The 20,143-nt window shown below is 46.5% G+C and overlaps 1 protein-coding gene across 1 annotated transcript in view; it reads right to left on the bottom strand.

Annotated features, from left to right (window-relative positions):
• The window catches only part of IDH3A (isocitrate dehydrogenase (NAD(+)) 3 catalytic subunit alpha), a 456,350-nt gene extending 440,041 nt beyond the window's left edge, over positions 1-16,309 (bottom strand). The window contains exon 1 of the mRNA XM_069624412.1: positions 16,159-16,309. Within this exon, the coding sequence (XP_069480513.1) occupies positions 16,159-16,299 (141 nt within the window). The 5' untranslated portion in view covers positions 16,300-16,309. The remainder of the gene's footprint in view (positions 1-16,158) is intronic.
• Between the last annotated feature and the right edge of the window lie 3,834 nt (positions 16,310-20,143).

Below are 20,143 nucleotides of genomic sequence, written 5' to 3'. Positions count from 1 at the left end.
GAAGGAAGGTGAAATGTGTAACGTGTTGTAAAATGAATAAAGAAAATTAAAAAAAATAAAAAAAGAAAAACACTCCTGTAAGAAAAGGCACAAAATATTCAAACTTTGACCAGTCTCCCCCAGCATCCCTAACCAGCACTTGCCTTCGGTCGCCCTTCCAGGTCTATCCTGAATCTGGTCCACCCCGTCCACGGCACTTGTTTTCCCCCTCTGCACTTGCTCAGTCCACCCTCCTATCCCTCCACCCAAAGCCATCCCTTCCGCCCAACTACCATCCCCTCCTTGCCCTATGCACTGCTTTGTCTCTGAACTTGCATGGTAAGAATTTCACAGGGCCTAGTACGACCGTTACTGTTGGCTTTTTCTCCTATGTACTATTCCCCCTTTTTTTGTCTTTTGGGCCTGGAAACACCAGTGTATTGGCGCCATACAAATGTCCAATAAATGAAATAAATAAACCGGTCACACCGGTTTCCAATGTTTGTTAAAAATAAATGCAGCGTGTTAAATTACCTGCTTCAGATACAAGTCCAAGTAGGATAGCCCAAGGGGTTAATAAGCTCCATGCAGCTATATGTAACATGTTAGGCACATGCCATGCCCATACACAACAGCACCTGCATGGTGCATCCGGCCACTGCATTGGCATGTTAAATAGCCCTCTCTTTGCTTTGTGCCCAGTGTTGTTTGCACATGTCACCACTTACTGGCCATTCCACCCTCCCTGCCATCTACCCCGATATGACTCACTGGATACATTTCAGGCGATCCCATTTAGCGCCCTCACCGCATCGTCTTCTCACTACATCGACGCTTTACAACTCGCGGTTCCAGCACCTACCTACATTCTATTTGCCTCCACGTTCATTCTACATCCCTCTACGAGGCAACTACTTCCATAAATGTGTCCCTCTACAACTCTTTTGCTGCAGCACCTGACTCGTTTGAATCTCCACAAGGCTCACGAGGAGCCCGCAATACTAAGCCCCAAGAATTTACCGCAGGCATTCCCTTGCCGACCACGCTCTTCAATTTTGCCTATGACTCAGTGCCTAATTGTATGCCGTCTAAACATCACACGCATACCACAACTACTACTGTAAACATGGGGAGTGCCTTCTATTTGGAGCTGCGCTGCATTTAATTGACAACTCTAAGCCTGTGCTGCATTTAACCTATCTGCAAATACTGAATTGACTTTTTCCCTGCGCTGCACTGGTCGAAATCATGGAAACTTGTCAAAATCTTGTCCAAATACCTGTCCAAATCATGCTGACCAGCACACCTGATGTAGGCCCCCATACCATGGTGTGAGGCTTTTTCAGAGCTTGCATCCAGACCAATGTTGACTGATATGCTTATCTGTACACCAGATGTAGCCCCTCCAAACCCCAAACCCCCAACCATGAGGCGTGGCGTTGCTAGAGCATGTTTCCAAGGCCCCTTTCCCCCCTCCAAACCTCCCAACCATGAGGCGTGGCGTTGCTAGAGCATGTTTCCAAAGCCCCTTCCCCCCCCCTCCTCCGAACCCCCCAACCATGAGGCGTGGCGTTGCTAGAGCATGTTTCCAAAGCCCCTTTCCCCCCCTCCAAACCCCCAACCATGAGGCGTGGCGTTGCTAGAGCATGTTTCCAAAGCCCCTTCCCCCCCCTCCAAACCCCCAACCATGAGGCGTGGTGTTGCTAGAGCATGTTTCCAAAGCCCCTTCACCCCCCTCCAACCACCAACCATGAGGCGTGGCGTTGCTAGAGCATGTTTCCAAAGCCCCTTTCCCCCCCTCCAAACCCCCAACCATGAGGCGTGGCGTTGCTAGAGCATGTTTCCAAAGCCCCTTCCCCCCCTCCAAACCCCCAACCATGAGGCGTGGCGTTGCTAGAGCATGTTTCCAAAGCCCCTTCCCCCCCCTCCAAACCACCAACCATGAGGCGTGGTGTTGCTAGAGCATGTTTCCAAAGCCCCTCCCCCCCCTCCAAACCCTTAACCATGAGGTGTGGCGTTGCTAGAGCATGTTTCCAAAGACCCTTCCCCCCCCTCCAAACCCCCAACCATGAGACGTGGCGTTGCTAGAGCATGTTTCCAAAGCCCCTTCCCCCCCTCCAAACCCCCAACCATGAGGCGTGGTGTTGCTAGAGCATGTTTCCAAAGCCCCTTCCCCCCCCTCCAAATCCCCAACCATGAGGCGTGGCGTTACTAGAGCATGTTTCCAAGATCCACCTACACGTTGTAATCCTAGACATGATCTTGTGCTCTCAGAATGTCTCTTCGCTCTTACTGTAACTAGCGCCCTAATTGATACCCGAAGGTATTGCTGCTATAAATACAAAATAAGCAATTCTATTTTTTTAGGTCTCACTATTTCAGCCCACCGCACAGAAAACTGAAAACTTTCGCCAACTTGCAGCTGATGAACAACACTCGAAAACATCTTCTGAAACTGGAGACACGTTTTAAGAAAAACTTCCCGCTCCGGGAGTCTGTATTAAATCTGCTCCATTTGGTTTGAATGCCTTAAATCATTGGCGGATGAACTCGCCCCAGCCCATTTAAATCCCTCATAAAACAAATACTAATATCCTCTTGGTCTGTGCAAACGCTTCAATGATGCTAGCGGAAAGCGGTGACACGTTGCTGCAATGTTTTTGGTAAACAGCTTGCTAACACTGCCTCGTTCAGCTCTCATAGCATTACAATAAAGATTGCCCATGCGACTAGCGCAGGAAGTCTTGATTCTATTAAAGAAGACACGGAGGCGAGCATTATGCTTTATCTTCTTTAATTACTGCTAACCACAGCTTTTTAAATCTTTTTTTTTTATATAACTCGTATAAACAGAGAAAAGAAAAAATGAAAACATCCTTGTCTTAACATGACAAAACTACATTTCCCATGAGGCTTCTCTGCCTAGTAGTCCCACAGCCTCTCTTTCACTGTCCAATCCGGCAATCCTTCCTGCTATAAGTCCCCATTTCCCTGGGTCCCTTCCTCTTCTTTTGCAGCGCACCGATTAACTGAACAAAGTCTAAAATCCAACTGAATTATCGTAACTCCAAACAGAAATTGTCTTTTCTATTCTCTTTAGCTTTGCCGTGCTCTAAATTCGCAGGACTGCTGCCTTCCGTACACTAATCTCCGTTACTCTTTTGATCCTCTCCTACGCAAAAAGAGAAATGCGCATGTTAGGGAAGGGGAATACAGTTCGTCACATATAATCAAGTCTTTACGTACACAACTTTGAAAACTGTTACAGATCATAGTCGCATGGGCAATCTTTATTCTATGACAAGACCGGAGGCGAGCATTATGCTTGTTCAAAGCTTTCTACTACAGCAGCTGCTATATTGGATACTGGTTTGAAATAAAAAGTCTTAAAGACTGAGTCGCTCGACCAGTCTGCTGCTTTCATGATCTCTTGCAGCGGAACTCCTACTGCAAAAGCCTGTGAAGCCATTGCTCCCCTGGTAGAATGAGCCCCAAATTTAGACGTGTCTATACCTGCCAATTCCATTATTTCCTTCACCCATCTAGCTATAGTAGCTGATGTGACTGCTTTGTATGGTTTTATACGCGCTATAAGCTATTGTTTCACTCCTTGTGGCCTAACCGCTGCCGTCGCTGCTTCCTAACACTTTATGCAATTTGCCACACACAATCTCATTATTCGGCCAATATGGGTATGAGATCACTTTAGAATTGGTCTTTGTACGCTGCGCTATGGTAAAGGCTATCCCTTCTGGGTAATACATCTTTCTGTCTATTTCGAGTGCTTTAACGTCTGAAACTCTTCTACAAGACACTAGGCAAAGGAGTGTAGCTAATTTGCCTGAAAGTTGCTTTCCTGATAGAGAGTTGTTACTAGGCCATTGCTCGAACAGATGTATAATTTTTTGGACATCCCACAGTGATGAGTACTTGGGTCCGGGAGGTTTGCTCATCTTCACACCTTTCAGCAATCGGGACACTGCCGGGTGTTCCCCTATTGGTGCCCCGTCCACTAACTCGTGCCCCGCAAAGATTGCTGACCTATATACCCCTACGGTCCTGAAAGCTCTACCTGCTGAAGGGAGGCTGGCTAGGAAATTCACTACTTGCACTACAGGTGCTGAAATGGGAGATTTATTCCTCCTCCTGCACCATAGGTCCCAGGCTTGCCATGCGGAATTATAGCTCCTGATTGTAGATGGGGCCCATGATAGATTGATAAGTCTTGTAGCGTCTTCTGAAAGGCCTGGCAATCGCCATCTATGCCTGAAATTCTGCACGCTATCAGTGACAAGGATTGATTCTCTATCAGAGGATGAGGAACTCCTGCTGGATCGACCAGCAAGTCTGGTCTGTATGCAATCTTCTGTGGAAAATCCGTAGAAAGTTCCATCAGAACTGGAAACCAAGCTTGCGACTTCCACTCTGGCGTCACTATCACTATTTGCGCCTTGTCTCTGCGCACTTTTGCTAGTACCCTCGCCAGCATCGCGAAGGGGGGAAAAGCGTAGTGCTTCTGCGACCCCCAATGATGCATGAACGCGTCGGTGCCTTGGGCTTCCGGGTCTAGCCTCCAGCTGAAGTAGTTCGCCCGTTGAGTGTTCAGTCTCGAGGCGAACAGGTCTGTGTGCAGGGGACCCCATTTCGCTTCCAGTCTCTCGAATATGTCCCTGTGTAGTTTCCAGTCGCTGTAATCCACTAGGTGTCGGGAGTTCCAGTCCGCCACTGAATTCAGGGCCCCAGGGAGATACTCTGCCTTCACTGTGATCTGTCTCTGTAGGCAGTCGTGCCAGGAATCTTTCGCTAATTCCGCTAACATCTTGGACCTGGTACCTCCCAGTTTGTTGATCTATCTTACTGCAGATATATTGTCCATCCTGAGAAGTATGCTGCAGTGTGCTTTGTCCCTGGTAAATGCTTTCACTGCAAAGGATCCCGCTAGTAACTCTAGACAACTGATATGAAGTTCTAATTCTTCTTTTGACCATCTTCCTCCTGTCTCTATCTCGCCACATCGCGCCCCCCAGCCGGACCTGCTGGCATCGGACTCTATAACCAACTCTGGTACGTCGCCGAAAATGGCGCGGCCGTTCCAGGCTTCCATATTGTGGAGCCACCAGATGAGCTCGGACTTGCTTTCTTCGTCTAAGGGCACTAGTCGATGGTATCTCCAGCCTTTCCTTAGGTATTTGATCTTCAGCCTCTGAAGAGCTCGATAATTAACGGCCCGGGAAATACTGCTTGTATGGATGCTGCCAAAAGCCCTACTATCCTGGCTAGATAACGAAGAGAGATCAGCGGCTTCTTGAGCGCCGTCCTCAGATCTTTCTTGATAGCCTTCATTTTCTGAGTTGGCAACTCCAATGTAGCTTTCTTTGTATCTATGGTGAAGCCTAAGAATTCTAGTCGCCTGGTTGGCGCTAGCTCTGATTTGTCTCTGTTCACCAGGAATCCCAGATTGGAGATCAGCTCTATCGCCCAGTGGACCTGTTTTTGTAAGCGGTCTTTGTCTTCGGCCATGAAAAGGATGTCGTCTAAGTAGACGATCATCCGACATCCTTGTTCTCGAAGTGCTGTCGCAACTGGCCTCATGAGCTTGGTGAACGCCCATGGTGCGGATGCTAGACCGAACGGCAGGCATTTGAATTGCCAGAGCTCGCTTCCCCATCTGAATCTTAGGAAGTGTCGGAAAGGCGCTGCTATGGGCACAGTGAGATATGCGTCTTTCAGGTCCAGGCGCGCTAGCCAATCTCCCTTCCTGAGCAAGTCTCCTGGTAGATGGATCCCTTCCATCTTGAAGTGTTTGTACACTAACCAGCTGTTGAGCTCTTTCAGATTGATCACTGGACGAACTTTGTCCTTGCGATGTACTAGGAAAATATTGCTCAGGAAGGAATGGGCGCTCTCGGTCGCCTTCTCTATCGCGTTTTTCTGCGCTAAGGCTTGGATCTCTGCTCCTAATAGCGCTTCTTCTGTTTGTGTCATTTGAATTCTGTGAGGAGGCCGATTCTGCACTGGATGATCTATGAACTCTAGCATAAAGCCTTGTACGGTCTGAAGGACCCACGCATCTGACGATAACTCGCGCCAGTTGTGCAAATAGAGCGTTGTCCTGCCCCCCACAGGAGGATAGGTCGCTGCGCGTTCTCTCACCTGTATTGTTGTTCTGGTGTCGGTAATATCCGCGTCCCCGACGTCCCCGCGAGCCTCGTCCTCTGTTCGGGAAGAAGGCGTCTTGTTGTCGGGTCTCCCAATATTGGGCTCTGGGGCCTTGCGCTCTTCTGTTATTGAAGCGGCCGGTCGAGCGACCTCTATATCGACCGGCCCCTGAAAAAACTCTTCCCGGAAACACCTTCCTGATGGAGGCCTGCGCTTCTCCAGCACCGTATATGTACCGACGAACCTGTTCATCTCCTTAACGTATGTATCACCGAACAGGAGACCTTGGGCGCTTTCCCCGGCTTCATAGGACGCTAAGTCCCCAAGTTCGTTATCAATTTTCAACGGGGCTGATCTGCGTCGTTCCGAAGATATGGCGCAGTTTGCATTGCCTAGCATGCAGACTGCCCTCTGCGCCCAGCTTGCTAGGATGGATGGGTCGACTGGCTCCCCTGTATCTCTGGCCCTTTCGGCCAGGTCCATTATCTTTGCTATAGGGCCGGCTATGTCTAGCAGCTTGTCTTGGCATGTTTTCCATGCCCTATCCATACCTTTCCTGGTGTCTTTCCCTGCCTTCGCAATGAAGGTTAGCATCTTTGCGTCGAGTTCGGGTGTATCTGCAACTTTCCCAGTCAGCTCTGGCCTCGGACACTCAGCTTTCAGTCTGAATCTAATGTATTTTTCCATAGGCTTCCTCATTTTTTGGGCCATGTAAAGGGCTACCCTTGGAGAAGGCATCCAGTCTGTCGTTCTGGGGTGCCTTATGGTGTCCGGGTCGAACATGTCTGATATGTCCTCTTCATCCGGAAGGGCCTCCACACTGCTGGATTTAGGCTCGCCTGCCCTCTTTTGCGAGGCCACGCTTACTTTGCTTATGCTTTGAACATCCTCCTCTGGCTGTTCTTGATCTGAGTGCTCCGAGGATGAATAGGCATCCCCTATATTTTTCGCCCCTGGGGTAGGGGGTACGAGGTTGGGCAGGGCGGTCTTCGTCAGGAAGGCACTTTTAAGCCTGTTGAATGAATCAGCCACCTCTAGGGATTTATCCTTCCCTGTACTTTCGCCCGGGGGAGTAGAAGAGTGTTTCCTCTTCCGGGCCACTTTCTTCCCCTTCTCACCTTTTTGCAGAGGATTTTGTGTGGATGTTCCTTCTCCGGGATGATCAAGCGTGCCAGCTTTTCTGCCCAGCATCTCTTCCAGGACTAATAGCCTGTCTTGTAGAGGCTTAACTCCTAGTGCTACGGCTTGAACTAATGAGTCGCCTAGCACTCTCTTGAAGCTTTGGGAGAGGTCTATATCTTCCTCTATGCATTCTGCTTCTTGGTTCAGTCCTCCTTCGCTCCCTTCACTCCAAGCCTCATTTCCCATGCTGTATGCCATGGTAATTGTATGTGCCGTACGGAGGAAACTAGTGGGTTAAAGACGTAGCTCCTCTACAATGGTCACTGAAATTATTTATTATTATCTTTTTTTTTTTTAAATCTGGGATACCTCTGCTGTGCTAGGGTGAACCGCTAAGAAAATAGCAAAATTTGCGCTCCTAGGAACGAAATAAGGGCGAAAGACTGGCCGTACGTTTTCTCCGAGCAAGAAAACGTTCCACTGAGGAGATTATAAGTCGATGCGCATGCACGTGCTTCACCTTGTTTCCAAGGTCGGTTGGGCTTACTCCGCGTATTACGCGGGCTCCATCAACGTTAGATGCGTTGTCGTGCGGCCGGCTGCCTGAGCCCTAGAGCGAGTGTGAGATCACTCGCGGGCTCGGCAGGCGGCCGTTCTGAAATACGCTATGCTACTCGCGAGGTCAGCGCATATAAAGCTTCGCGCGAACGCTTTGCCGCTTGTTAGTTACACGCGCGCACAATTAAGAATAAGTAAAGTCCATTCTTGAAACGTTTCAACTGACAAAGATAGTATAATCAAGCACTATTCATAATAAACGTCACTTATCTGTGGCTGCAGCAAAAAAGAAGAGGAAGGGACCCAGGGAAGCGGGGACTTATAGAAGGAAAGATTGCCGGATTGGACAGTGAAAGAGAGGCTGTGGGACTACTAGGCAGAGAAGCCTCATGGTAAATGTAGTTTTGTCATGTTGAGACAAGGATGTTTTCATTTTTTCTTTTCTCTGTTTATACGAGTTATATATAAAAAAAAAAATTAAAAAAAAAAATGTTATATATGAAAACAAAGAAAGATTTAAAAAGCTGTGGTTAGCAGTAATTAAAGAAGATAAAGCATAATGCTCGCCTCCGGTCTTGTCATAGAATTCAGCTTAGCATCAGACTTTATTTCGACAAGTCGTAACAAAGGAGTCAACATTCATAAATATGACATCAGTATAATGTTCAAAACAAAGAATTGGCTAAATTATACCATTATCAGCATCTAAAAATGTAAAATAGAATTTAACCAAATAATCCAGAGTGCAGCGTACAAACATGTATTTTGTAAATTGGGTAACAATATCCCAGATAAGAGAAATGTGTTTTTCTGTGCCCCCAGGCACAGTGCAAATTGTTTGCTATCACAAACATCAGACAATTGATTAGACTTGCAGAAAGAGGTCACCTCATGCAAAAGTCGAATTTCATGCTGCCTTAATAAATGATTTAGCTTTCTACATTATGTTCATGTGTCCACGGTATAAGAAATTATAAAGTGGTTCGCTCAGCTGTGCGTTCCACGATTTCTAGACTGAGACTAAAGGTAACACGTCAAAGGGCATTTTAAGATATAAACTGCACATCTCTTTATGTATTAGGTCATCTAGATATGTTTCATATCCTTGGTTCGGTTTACTGATCAAGTATGCCTGGACCAGGACTTTGGAAGAACCTCATCGAGCCCCCATTCTGCAAAAGAGCTTGTGTCTGACTTTATGGTACTTGTGAATGGGAAGCAGATCAACCAACAGTTTTGTAAACTGTCAGTAAGGCTACTGTGGGAGCCAAGGTAGCAATTTCCCTCCTGGCACCTTTAGAATATGGACTAACGCCCCAGTACAAAATCCAGGGACAGTGGTGGAAGTCGCAGTTTAACCACAAAAAAGTGTTCCATCTCTCTCACACACTGCAATCAACAGTGAGTGCCTCCAGTTATCGGCAGAAGAACCTTCCCTTCGCCCATTTGGAGCCTTACTTAAAATAAGTCTAATGTTCTCCTGGGTCTCTGCCAATGCTTAAAGGTTGCTAGTGGAGGCACTTTGATGCAATGTTTGATTATCATAGCTTGCCAACACTGCCTTGTTGAGTTTTTTTTGCCATTAAACTTCGGAATATCGTTGTTATATCGAATTACAGCTTTAATATGATGACTCCTAATGCCACAGATAACCGGTTTACAACAAAAGGTTGAATCTGGCTGGTCGCAGTCTGGAACGCCCAACCTTGAATCACCAACACTGCAAGGATGTGGTTTTCAACTTACCAGGACACTTCTTCCTGTCAGTATTTTGTACAGTCAAGCACAAACTGTGCCCGCTAAAGTATTCTTTGTGGACTAGTAAAGCGGTGACATTGTCTGTGTACACAGCAATGCACAATGCTGTTACTAGAACAAGTTCAAACACTGTCGGATGTGGCTGCAGGCAGGCACGATCGAGTGGGAACAGGCATGAATAGATTTGCGCGGCTAGCATGAGTCCTACACCAGTCACACAATGTTCCAGGCGCAGGAGGAGCATCAGAAACATAACTTAACACTGTATCATGCATTGTCGAGGGGTTACTGGCCGCTAGTTATATTACAGCATCCACATTTCACCACCATTAGTCCAGTGTCCGTAAGGTCTCTGGCTCAAATGACATTTTCTTAAAAACGCAAATCCCAGTCATAGCTCAATATCTTCAGTTCACTGTTCCCTATGGCAGCTCCACATCTACAGGGTCCATCTCCAAGCTAAAACCCAGTGTGTACAACCTATTAGATATATAGGGGGGATTAAACCGTACGATGGTGCGCTAAGGCCATCCACTGAGAGTCTGGTAAACAGCAACGGCAGCCCTCAGAGGTACTCCTCTTAACTCTATCCAAAAAGTGCCTATTATTAATAGTTGAGCTGTAAACTTGCGCTACACCCTGAGAATAGAAAAGTGATTGCAAAATATCATTAACGAATTCCAAGTGCAATGCAAACGTGTCATTTATTCTTGTGCTTGATAACAGCCAGCCGACATGTTTCGACCTCAGGTCGTCCTCGAGGCTGTACAGTGTAAATTCCTGTTGCGTAATTGATAGATACATGTGTTACATAATACAAAGTTTATGTCCCATCTGAAGAAAATACATTAATTGTATTGTGATACATACCCATAATCAGTAGGAAATAAGGGTGGAGGGGGAAGGAACAAACAAAGGGTGTTGTTCCAAACAACATTGTGTATCATACATTAATGTTGCATGTAATAGTGCACTATTGGGCTACCTGTAACATGAATGTATGATAAACAATGTTGTGTCAATCAGCTAATGATATTACCCTTCCTGGGACTTTAAAAACATGTACTTATGTTTGAATTCTCTTGAAGCTATTAATAAATCTACAGTCATTCTAATACAAGAAACTATGAAGCTTCAACCCTTCTACTTAAAACTCATTAGCTAAAACAGATCCCCTTGGAAGACCTTTTGAGGGGCTTGCGGTTGCGGTTTTGATCAACAACAATTTAAAAGCTAAAAGTAAGACTTTCTCTCCACTTGAGGAGCTGTTTGGTTATAGAATTAACTTTACAGGACGCTGAGAATACCACCATTCTCATTATTAGTCTCTATTGGAATCCTATGAAGGTTGTCTTCTCTGCGATTCTTGAACTCGCTAAAATACTTGATGAAGCAAACCACTGCAATCCCAATTATTTGGTTGTTAATGGTGGCGACTTTAACTGTAATTGTGCAAGTGGCACTCTGTCCTCATCTTACTCGATAACTCTTCTGCCTTTGACACGGACAACCATACCATCCTGCTCAATCGTCTCCATGATAACCTGGGTATCACCGACTCTCCCAGGTCCAACGTGGATCCTTCCTTTCCTCTATCTCACTCCCTACCTGTGGTGCTCCCCAGGGGTCTAATCTCTCTCACTGGCTGTTCAACCAATACCTGGCACCTCTCGTCCACAGCATTGCCGCTCTCTTCTCCAGCTTTCAGTGCTATGCGGATGAGACACAGCTCGTTTTCAGACTCCTCTCTGCCACCTCTTCTTCTCTCATCTCCGACTGTGCCATCGAGGAGTGGTGGGCCACCAACGATCCCTGCCTTAATGCCAGTAAGACAGAGATTCTCCTCATCAGCACATCTGCACCCTCCTTTCCTGTCACTCTTTGGGCGGCCTCCCTTGGACCTATTCCTGCTCCCACCCGTGAGGCTAAGAAACTCGGAGTCATCTTCAACTCCACACTCTCTTTTTCTCCTCACATCTCTGACGTCTCTAAGAAATCAAACTACCAACTGCACCTCCTCAGAGGTATTCTTCATTTCCTATCCTTCCCCCAGAAGCTCACTGTCTCTAGAGCTCTGGTTCGCTCTAGGCTAGACTACTGCAACAGCCTCTTTTCTAAATCTGCCCGATTCTACTCTCCACCCTCTGCAACTCATCCAGAACAGGAAGACTTGTCCTTGGCCTAAAGCCCAGGGATTGTATCTCTCCAGCACTGAAAACTCTGCATTGGCTCCCAGTGGCTGCAAGGATTATTATTGTCCACAAGGCCTTCTGTGGCATGGGTCTTTAACACCTCCAACTCTCTCTTTGTAAATACCTTCCTACTCAAGCTATTCACTCCTCCACCTCCAACTCCCTCAGGGTCAGTCGCTTCTCCAAGCAACAAGTCTGGTTCCGGAAGCACCACAAGACCTTCTTTGCTCTGCCTTCTCTCTTCCTCTCCCCTGCTGATTTCCTGCCTGATACTGTACTGGTCACCTGGTTATCCTCCGATTTCGGGCCCAGGTCCCTGCCCGCCCAGTTGCACGCCCGCACTGCCTCCCGGCAACCCTTGCACTTGGATCTGTAACCCTACAGTCCCCCTACCTGCACTTTTGGACACGTGCTGTCTGCACATACTCTTACACCTGCCACCTGCTAGACGCACCTCTTGTTATTGTTTTGATCCCATGTACAGCACTGCCCCCTCCCCTTCACCTGGCACTTTCCCCTACCTCCTCTCCTGCACTTGCGTGATCTCAATTTCACTTGGCCTAGTAAGATCGTTGTCTGAGTCCTCCCTCTGTTCCCCCTTCCTTGCCTCGTCGTGCCTTGAAACACTTATTTATAGGCGCGTTTCAAATGCCATATCATATCTAACCAACCTTTAGGTTTTTCAAAGTGTGACTCGGCTTCTGTTGCTAGAGGTCAAAGCGATCAGGACTTTCCCTCCGGTAGAATAACAGACTATGTCTCCACTTTATCGCCACACTTAGGAGACATTTACTGATCATGGACAGAGTTTATACTCGCGAGACAGGTCTTCAGCAAGCTGAGAATCTTCTTAATGACACCATTAGAAGCATTCTCAATAACCTTGCAAAACGCACCCAGGCTAACCCTATACGCAAAATACATATATACAATTCAGACGTTGTAAGCTCCAAACGGATCAAAAACAAAGAATGGAGGAACTCTTAGCATGTAGACTTCCAGCTGTACAATATATTCGGCATAAAAATCATATTATCCAGACTCGGATACATCCAATTGCAGGGTCGGGTCCATGGATTCTTCTATTCCTGCTGAAGTGTGGGTTTGTCATTATACGCAAACTTACCAAACAGCTCTTGCATATGCTCACATCACTGGTCCGATTTATGATAGTTCAGCTTTGGGACTCTGTCAATGGAACATTGAGGATGCGCAGTGGGCTATATCTACGTTGAATTATTCCAAAGCAGCTGGCACTGACGGTATTCTGTCCTGTGTTTTGAAATCGGATCCTCTGCTATGGGTCTCAATTCTGAAAATAAAATACGATCTAATCTTCAAATCGAAACGTGTCAAGGAATCATGGCTTTAATCCTCAATAATACCAATCTTTAAGAAACTCAACCTTCCAAATCCATCAAACTATAGACCCATTGTTCTAATGGATGCCTACTTTTAGTTTTTTTCTATTCTAACTCTTAACGATCTCAAAAAGCTCATTCAAAATAATACCATCCTGTTGAGCTTTTAGATTGGGTTTCGCAAAAGAATGGGCACGGCTCTAAATGCAACCATTCTGTCCAACCTCCTCGAAACAGTTAAAAAAATAATAATCTGCAAATGGACCCATTTACATGGCATTGCTCGATATGAGTTCCATTGCACTGCATCATTTGAGCTCTCTTATGGAAAAAATGCCCACATGTGGTATTTCTGCCACTATAATTTTGCTAATTTTAATGTTACACCAAGACACAAGTTTTCGTGTATGTATTAACCACGAAGGTGCATTAAATGAAGCAATTCCAATTTCCATCGGAGTTAACCAGGGATATAATTTGGCTTCAACCCTGTTTAATCTGTAAGCGATCTTGATGATATATGGCAAGAACATAACACTTGTCCTGTTAGATTGGGCAAATTACGTATTAATTGGATGGGGTTTGCCGAAGATTTAATCTTTCTTTTTATCAAAAAAACTCCCTTTGGTCTTCAAAGTAAACTTCAGATTTTCATGGCACATGCTCACACATTTAATTTACATCCCAATGCAGAGAAATCAAAGATTGTTATCTTTGCTGGTAGGAAAAAAAATCAAAACAATGACGTGGATGATGGAAGGCAATGTAATTGAACGTGTGTTTCAACTGTGTTACCTCGGGTACAACTTGTGTGACACTTCTTCTGCAAGTATGTGGAGAACTACGCATAAAATCAGGCCGCTTCTCTCCCAAATGAAAGTATTGTACAAAACAAGATACTATAAATTCTCTCTTACTCAAGCCACTGAATTTTACACTCTTGAAGTTGAATCCATGTTACTATATGGACTAAACGTGTGTCTGTTAGACATGGGACATGGGGAAATTTCTCAATCAACTGCAGGGTCGCATTTGGAAAGAGACTCTGGGGCTTGCCAAATCATTACCAAATCCTCTGGTTAGGCCTTTGGGAATTTGTTCACTATCTTCCAAACATCATTGGAGATTACTAAACAACTATTCTAGATCATCAATCCTCCGAGAAATGTGTTATATGAAGATCTGGGTCACATGCTAAGCGAAGCTTCTCCAATGTCCTTGATGCAATTTTGTGAAAGAATGCAAATTCTATTGGCAAGGTTTGGTGCTGAGGAACAAGAACTGATTTTACGACCAGAAACTATGAAAAAAAGGCTCTACTGTTTTCACTGGTCTTGTACCATTGATGCACCAAGTAAAAATCGTTTGCATCAGGAATATGCCTGTTTTACAAGAAAAAGATCAACACAGTGTGCATACCTGCAGTGCTTTCCATGTGAAAAAGCACAGGATATATATATATGAGATTCAAATTTAACCAGTTTCACACCAGTGAACAGATGAAACACTGGGATAAAATGGGGTCTGAGGGTTCAGGCTTAACGCGTTGATTCTACTCTGATGCAAATCAAATAGAAACGCTTCAACATCTCATCATTGCATGTTCCTTCTTTGAATCAGATAGAATTAAGTTTCTTGGTAAAGATAATGTTGGCGATACCAGCTATTCAAGAAACTTTCTCTGGTTGAGATGCATGTTGGGAGGAAAATGTTTCTTTGATCATCTCGCTTACCCATTTTTTAACCGTTATCAATAAGGAATTGATGCCAAACGTGATCAAATAGGATTGACTAGGTTTAACCACGTGGCCTCCTGTTTCCAATTAACTTGCTCTGCTGTATTTCAGCTCTTGTGCCGTGAGCTCAAGCATATGCTTCTTATTGCACATACAACGTTTTGCACACTGTATTATGGTAACTTGCGGTCAATATGTTGATTGAAACATGAATTTTATCATGTTTTTAGGAAAATGTTTGTAAATGTATAACCCTGGTTTTAATTCTATTTTAAAATTGTTAAACTTCTTTTGTAAAGGTTTTGTATAAACCATATGCAATAAAAAAAATAAAAAAAAGTTACTCTTTGTCTGTTCCTTCCCCTCCACCCCAATTGCCTACTACTGATCATGGGCATGTATCATAATGAACGTATTTTCTTCACATGGGACATACCCTTTATGTAAACACGTGTCTATCAATTACGCAACAGGAATGTACACTGTACAGCCTTGTTATCAAGCACAAGAATAAACGACATGTTTACATTGCACTTGGAATTCGTTAAAGCAATCGCAATCGCTATTCTATTATTTTTTTGCAATCGCTGTTCTATTCTCATGGTGTAGCGCAAGTTGACAGTTTAACTATTAATGACAGACAGTGTGTACAAGTCACTGATCTTACCCACAGTACAGACTACATGGTTTTACGGTTCATTTTACAGTCCAGTATTTTAATCGGTCGCTTTTCGCTTGCTACACAGTCCTGCCTCGATTATTAACCAGCTAAATCACTCTTTAGAAGTTACCTAACGTCACTCGCCATTAAAGTGCAGTCTGAAGCTCAGTGGTCGGTCGCAACTACAGTTCGGTCACTAAAGGTCACGACTAAACCCCAATAAAGACCCGTCTTTAGTGGTTATCAGTTGGCACACATGCTCTACTGGTCCCCAATTAGCGACTGGCTCTGTAATCCGTCGCTAAGTAACAGTTAACATGTACAGACCAGTCAATGTTCCCCAGTTGCCGTTCAGTCGGCTCCACGGGTCACTAGTTCTGAGGATAGATATCCTTGTCCTTATCACCAGCTTCTTTAGGGGCCTCGCAGCGCCCCGCTGCACCCTTGTCTCAACAGTAGTATACCACTCGAGAATAATTAACTTATCAGATGGTGATGCGCATTGGGCACCGGTGCTTGTGGAATGAGAACACTGTATGTGTCCGTCCGCCCTCCTCTCCCCTTACCCCACCAATCCCATGAAGGTCACGGATGTGCCTCCCTTCCCCGGGTACTGCAGCGCGCAATCTCACCAGTGACCTCCAGACGTTCCCTGCCATGATCGGTGCTACCGTTGCTGCTTGCGGCAAGCCGTCAGATATCTGAAGCACACTGACTGTCACCCACCCACCCACGCAGTAGATGAAGAGAGAAGCCCCGCAGTACCGCTGCATAGCCCTCCTGCCTTACTGCTAACAACAAAGCCGCCATTTTAGAGAGGAGCAGTGCAGGCTAACAGCAACAGCTTCATAGAAAATTGAAAGTCATTTTCGTTACAAGTATTTCAGCGTTCTCGTTTCAATCAAAGATTTCCGTTTTTTTTTTTACATCCCGAAATACTTACGTATAATTTATGCTCATTTTTCTTTTGATTTTTATCTACAAATTTGTTTTTGAGAAAACTCTACTTTAGCTGCGATAAAATTTCGTTCATTATGTGAAATGTTACCGATTATGTTCATTCAGAGTTTGATATTGATTGAAACTTAACATTTTAAACATGGCCGCCTCGGTTACGCCATCACTAGAGTGAGCTGCCTTTCCCATGACTTTGGTCATATCTGCTCATCTATCAGCATCCATCTTGAAATGCACACCTTCCAACATCCCAAATATTATTCTTCTCTTGGCGATTCTAGTTTTGCAAGTAGTAATGAGATCATGATTTTCAGAGTTTATTGAAATATATCACAATACATTTTGTTTCATGCGATTAGTTTACACATAGCCTATTTCCTTCTTTCTAGTTAAATACTTGCCAACATGACCCATTCCAATCTGTAGGTGCTTATCCAGTGTTTTTTTGTTGCATTCTGGGACTTGTAGTTACTCTTTCCCCATTATAAAACTCGTCTAGAAGTCCCACAATGCAAAGAAAAAACAGGACTGGATAAGCACCTACAGATTGGAATGGGTCATGTTGGCAAGTATGTATGTACCTCGGTCACATTCCATGATCCCCTGATGATGTCGTGGGGAGGGATGCACAGGTTATTTGGTTAGTTCATTATTCATAACAACAAGCCATATTCTTTTGGGGAGATGCTAGTTCAATTGTTGTTTTTTACTTTTAATTCTAGAATATGCAGTCCCGGATTACCCTTTACCCTGCATCTCATAGTGTGATATGTAGTGCAATGTGGGTGTTGTAGCAGACATGCCAACATTTGGAAGCCCCTGGTAGGGAGATTTCACTACAACAATCGGGAACATGTATTTTTCCCATAGGATTGCATTGGGGTTATCATTATTTTAGGCGGGAGACACTAAAAAATAGCCCAATTTTTCAATAAATAATGGGGAGTCTCCTACCTAAATCGGGAGTGTTGGCATGTATGATTGTAGTGTGGTTCCTTTAAGACGCAATGACAGGATACGTCATCGTGTTGGGTTAATAAAGACGGCCCATCTCGACACATAAGGCAGTGCACAAACGGGGCCCGACAAGAGCCGAACTGGTGTCCGTGTTCAGGTCCAGGTACGCATCCGGGCAACCCATGCCCACTCTTCCCCACTGGACACTACAAATGGAGACGAGGGGGCCCATCGGTACAGTCTTGTGAAATGTGGACACCTTATCATCCGGAGATTGTCTGCGCATGCCGCCTGGGCGAGGCAGTACATCAGCGGTCCTGCTTGTTATGTTGAGGGCGGCCACCCGTGCCCCACATGCACTCACAGCAGGCATGCACACGCATACATCAACGGAGACACGGGACGCGCTGGTGATAGTTACGCGTCCCGGCGGCAACTGCTGTGGTACGCAGTTTATTTAACCTGCGCATGCGCGGGCCCAAAACGAGGCTCGCGCATGCGCACACAAACTAACTGGGACGTAACATCCCTTTTTTTCTTTAACGACAAACAGTATAACACTTGGGGTGCGCAGGCTCCCCTGAACTTGTAAACATGAACACGTTGTCTCACCAAACTGGAACGGCCTCTCTTGCAATAGACTCAGTCCCCTGAGTCCAGGACGTAGTCCTTGAGACGAACTGGTAGCTTGCGGTCCCGGCGGACGGGATACCGTAGCGTGACCGTCGGCAGGGGGCGGTCACCGTCTCCAGCGGGAGTGCTCTCGCGCGATGGCACGTCATCTTGCGCTCTGGAGCTCATTTCCGGACTTAATGTCTCACCCGGGGTCTGGGCTTCATCCGGCATGTCCACTTTCTTGAAGAAGGACCGGTTGCGGGTGACAGTACCACGCTCGCACGCTGCCGTCACCATTGTCCCTTTCACATGCGTTACCTTCCAGGGGCGAGGTTCAAAAGGTAGAGACAATTTGCCTTCCGGGTGCCGGTTCCGAACCAGCACCGAATCTCCAACTTGCATTTCCTTTTCTCGCAAACCCCTCCTCTCACTTTCCTTCTTGTTGCACAACACCCGTTCTTCTTGAACCTTCCCATCATCAATGACCCCGGGCCCTCGGCCCTCCACTTCCGGTAACATTCCCCTCGGGCACCGCCAAAACAGCACCTCGGCGGGAGCAACCCCCGTGGACTGATGGGGCGTTGCTTGATATTCTCGCAGGAATTCCACGAGCTTCGTCAGCAGGTCTTCACCCCCACTAGCTTAAATCCTTAGTACCTTGTTGAGCGTCTGTATCATTCTTTCGGCTTCTCCATTAGCTTGTGGCCATAGTGGAGACACCCGGCGGTGTTGTATCCCTCTTTCTCGGAGGAATTGGGAAAACTGGCTGCCAGTGAATGGGGGTCCATTGTCTGAACACAGTATGTCCGGGAAGCCATGCGTTGCAAACATTTTGTCCAACGCTCTGGTGGTGAACTCCGTTGCAGTCGACTCCACCACCTTTACCTCAGGGTATCTCGACCACTGGTCGACGGCCACCAGGAAGTACATGCCTCGACCAGTCGAGCCAAAATCCACGTGAACAGTCCCCCATGGCTTCGTGCTGCGCTCCATCGAGCATATTGGTGGGGCCTTGTCTCCTGGGGTTGCCACTTGGCAGGACAGGCATCTTCTCATGACATTTTCAACCTCACCCTCCAACTCTGGAAACCAGACCTTGGGCCTTAACCTCGCCTTGGTCTTGACGACCCCTTGATGACCAATGTGCGCCAGTTCCAACACCCGCTTCCTTAGCGCCTGTGGTATGGCAATTTGTCGCCCTCTGAGGAGTAGTCCATCATCAGAGACGGATAGCTCGTCTCTAACTCGCCAGAGCGCTTGTAGGTCCCTCCGTGCCTCCTCGTGGCGCCGTGAGTTATTTCGCAGCACTTCCCTCCAATCTCCGCTCTTCACCGCGGCTTTGATAATGCCAAAGACCTCATCGTTGGAGGACTCCGTCGCTATTGCCAGTCTCGAGAGTGCCATTGGCAGTGCTCCTTCCACTACTTGACAGAGCAAACCTTGGCAGTCCGCTTCACCGCTCTCCAACTCAGCATTCTCCTTGTTGGGATGGCGCGACAGATAGTCCGCTGGGTTGTTGGTTCCTGGTCTGTATATTAGCCGCGCACCGTATTCCATGAGGGCCAACATCCACCTCTCCATTCTTGGGGGCGGTTTTGACGAAACCCCCGCCAATATGGGCAATAGCGGTTTGTGGTCTGTCACCACTACGACAGGCTTGCCCAAGATGTAAAGGTGGAAATGGCGACAGACCCACAGGATGGCCAGGGCCTCCCTCTCAATTTGTGAGTACCTCATTTCGGTACTGGAAAGGGCTTTACTCGCGTATGCAATTGGCCACATGTCTCCCCTTTCATCAGGCTGTAGCAACACTGCCCCCACCCCTACAGGGCTAGCATCCACTACAATCTCTGACTCCACCGATGGATTGAAGTACGCCATTGTGTCTTCATCGGACAGGGCATTTTTGAGAGCTTGAAATGCCTCTTGTTCTCGGGGCTTCCCACTTCCACACAGCATCATTTCGCGTCAGTGCCCTGAGTGGTTCCGCCAGCGAAGCCAAACTCTTAATGAAGCACCCGCAGTACGTCACCATACCCAGGAAACTCCTTACCTCCGTGGGGGACTGTGGTGCGGCGGCTTCCCGAA

This window comes from Ambystoma mexicanum, chromosome 11, assembly GCF_040938575.1.
Source record: "Ambystoma mexicanum isolate Mex_15411 chromosome 11, UKY_AmexF1_1, whole genome shotgun sequence".
In the NCBI taxonomy this organism is placed as follows: Eukaryota; Metazoa; Chordata; class Amphibia; order Caudata; family Ambystomatidae; genus Ambystoma; species Ambystoma mexicanum.
Note: the sequence above shows the minus strand (reverse complement) of the source record. Positions and strands in the feature narration are given on the sequence as shown.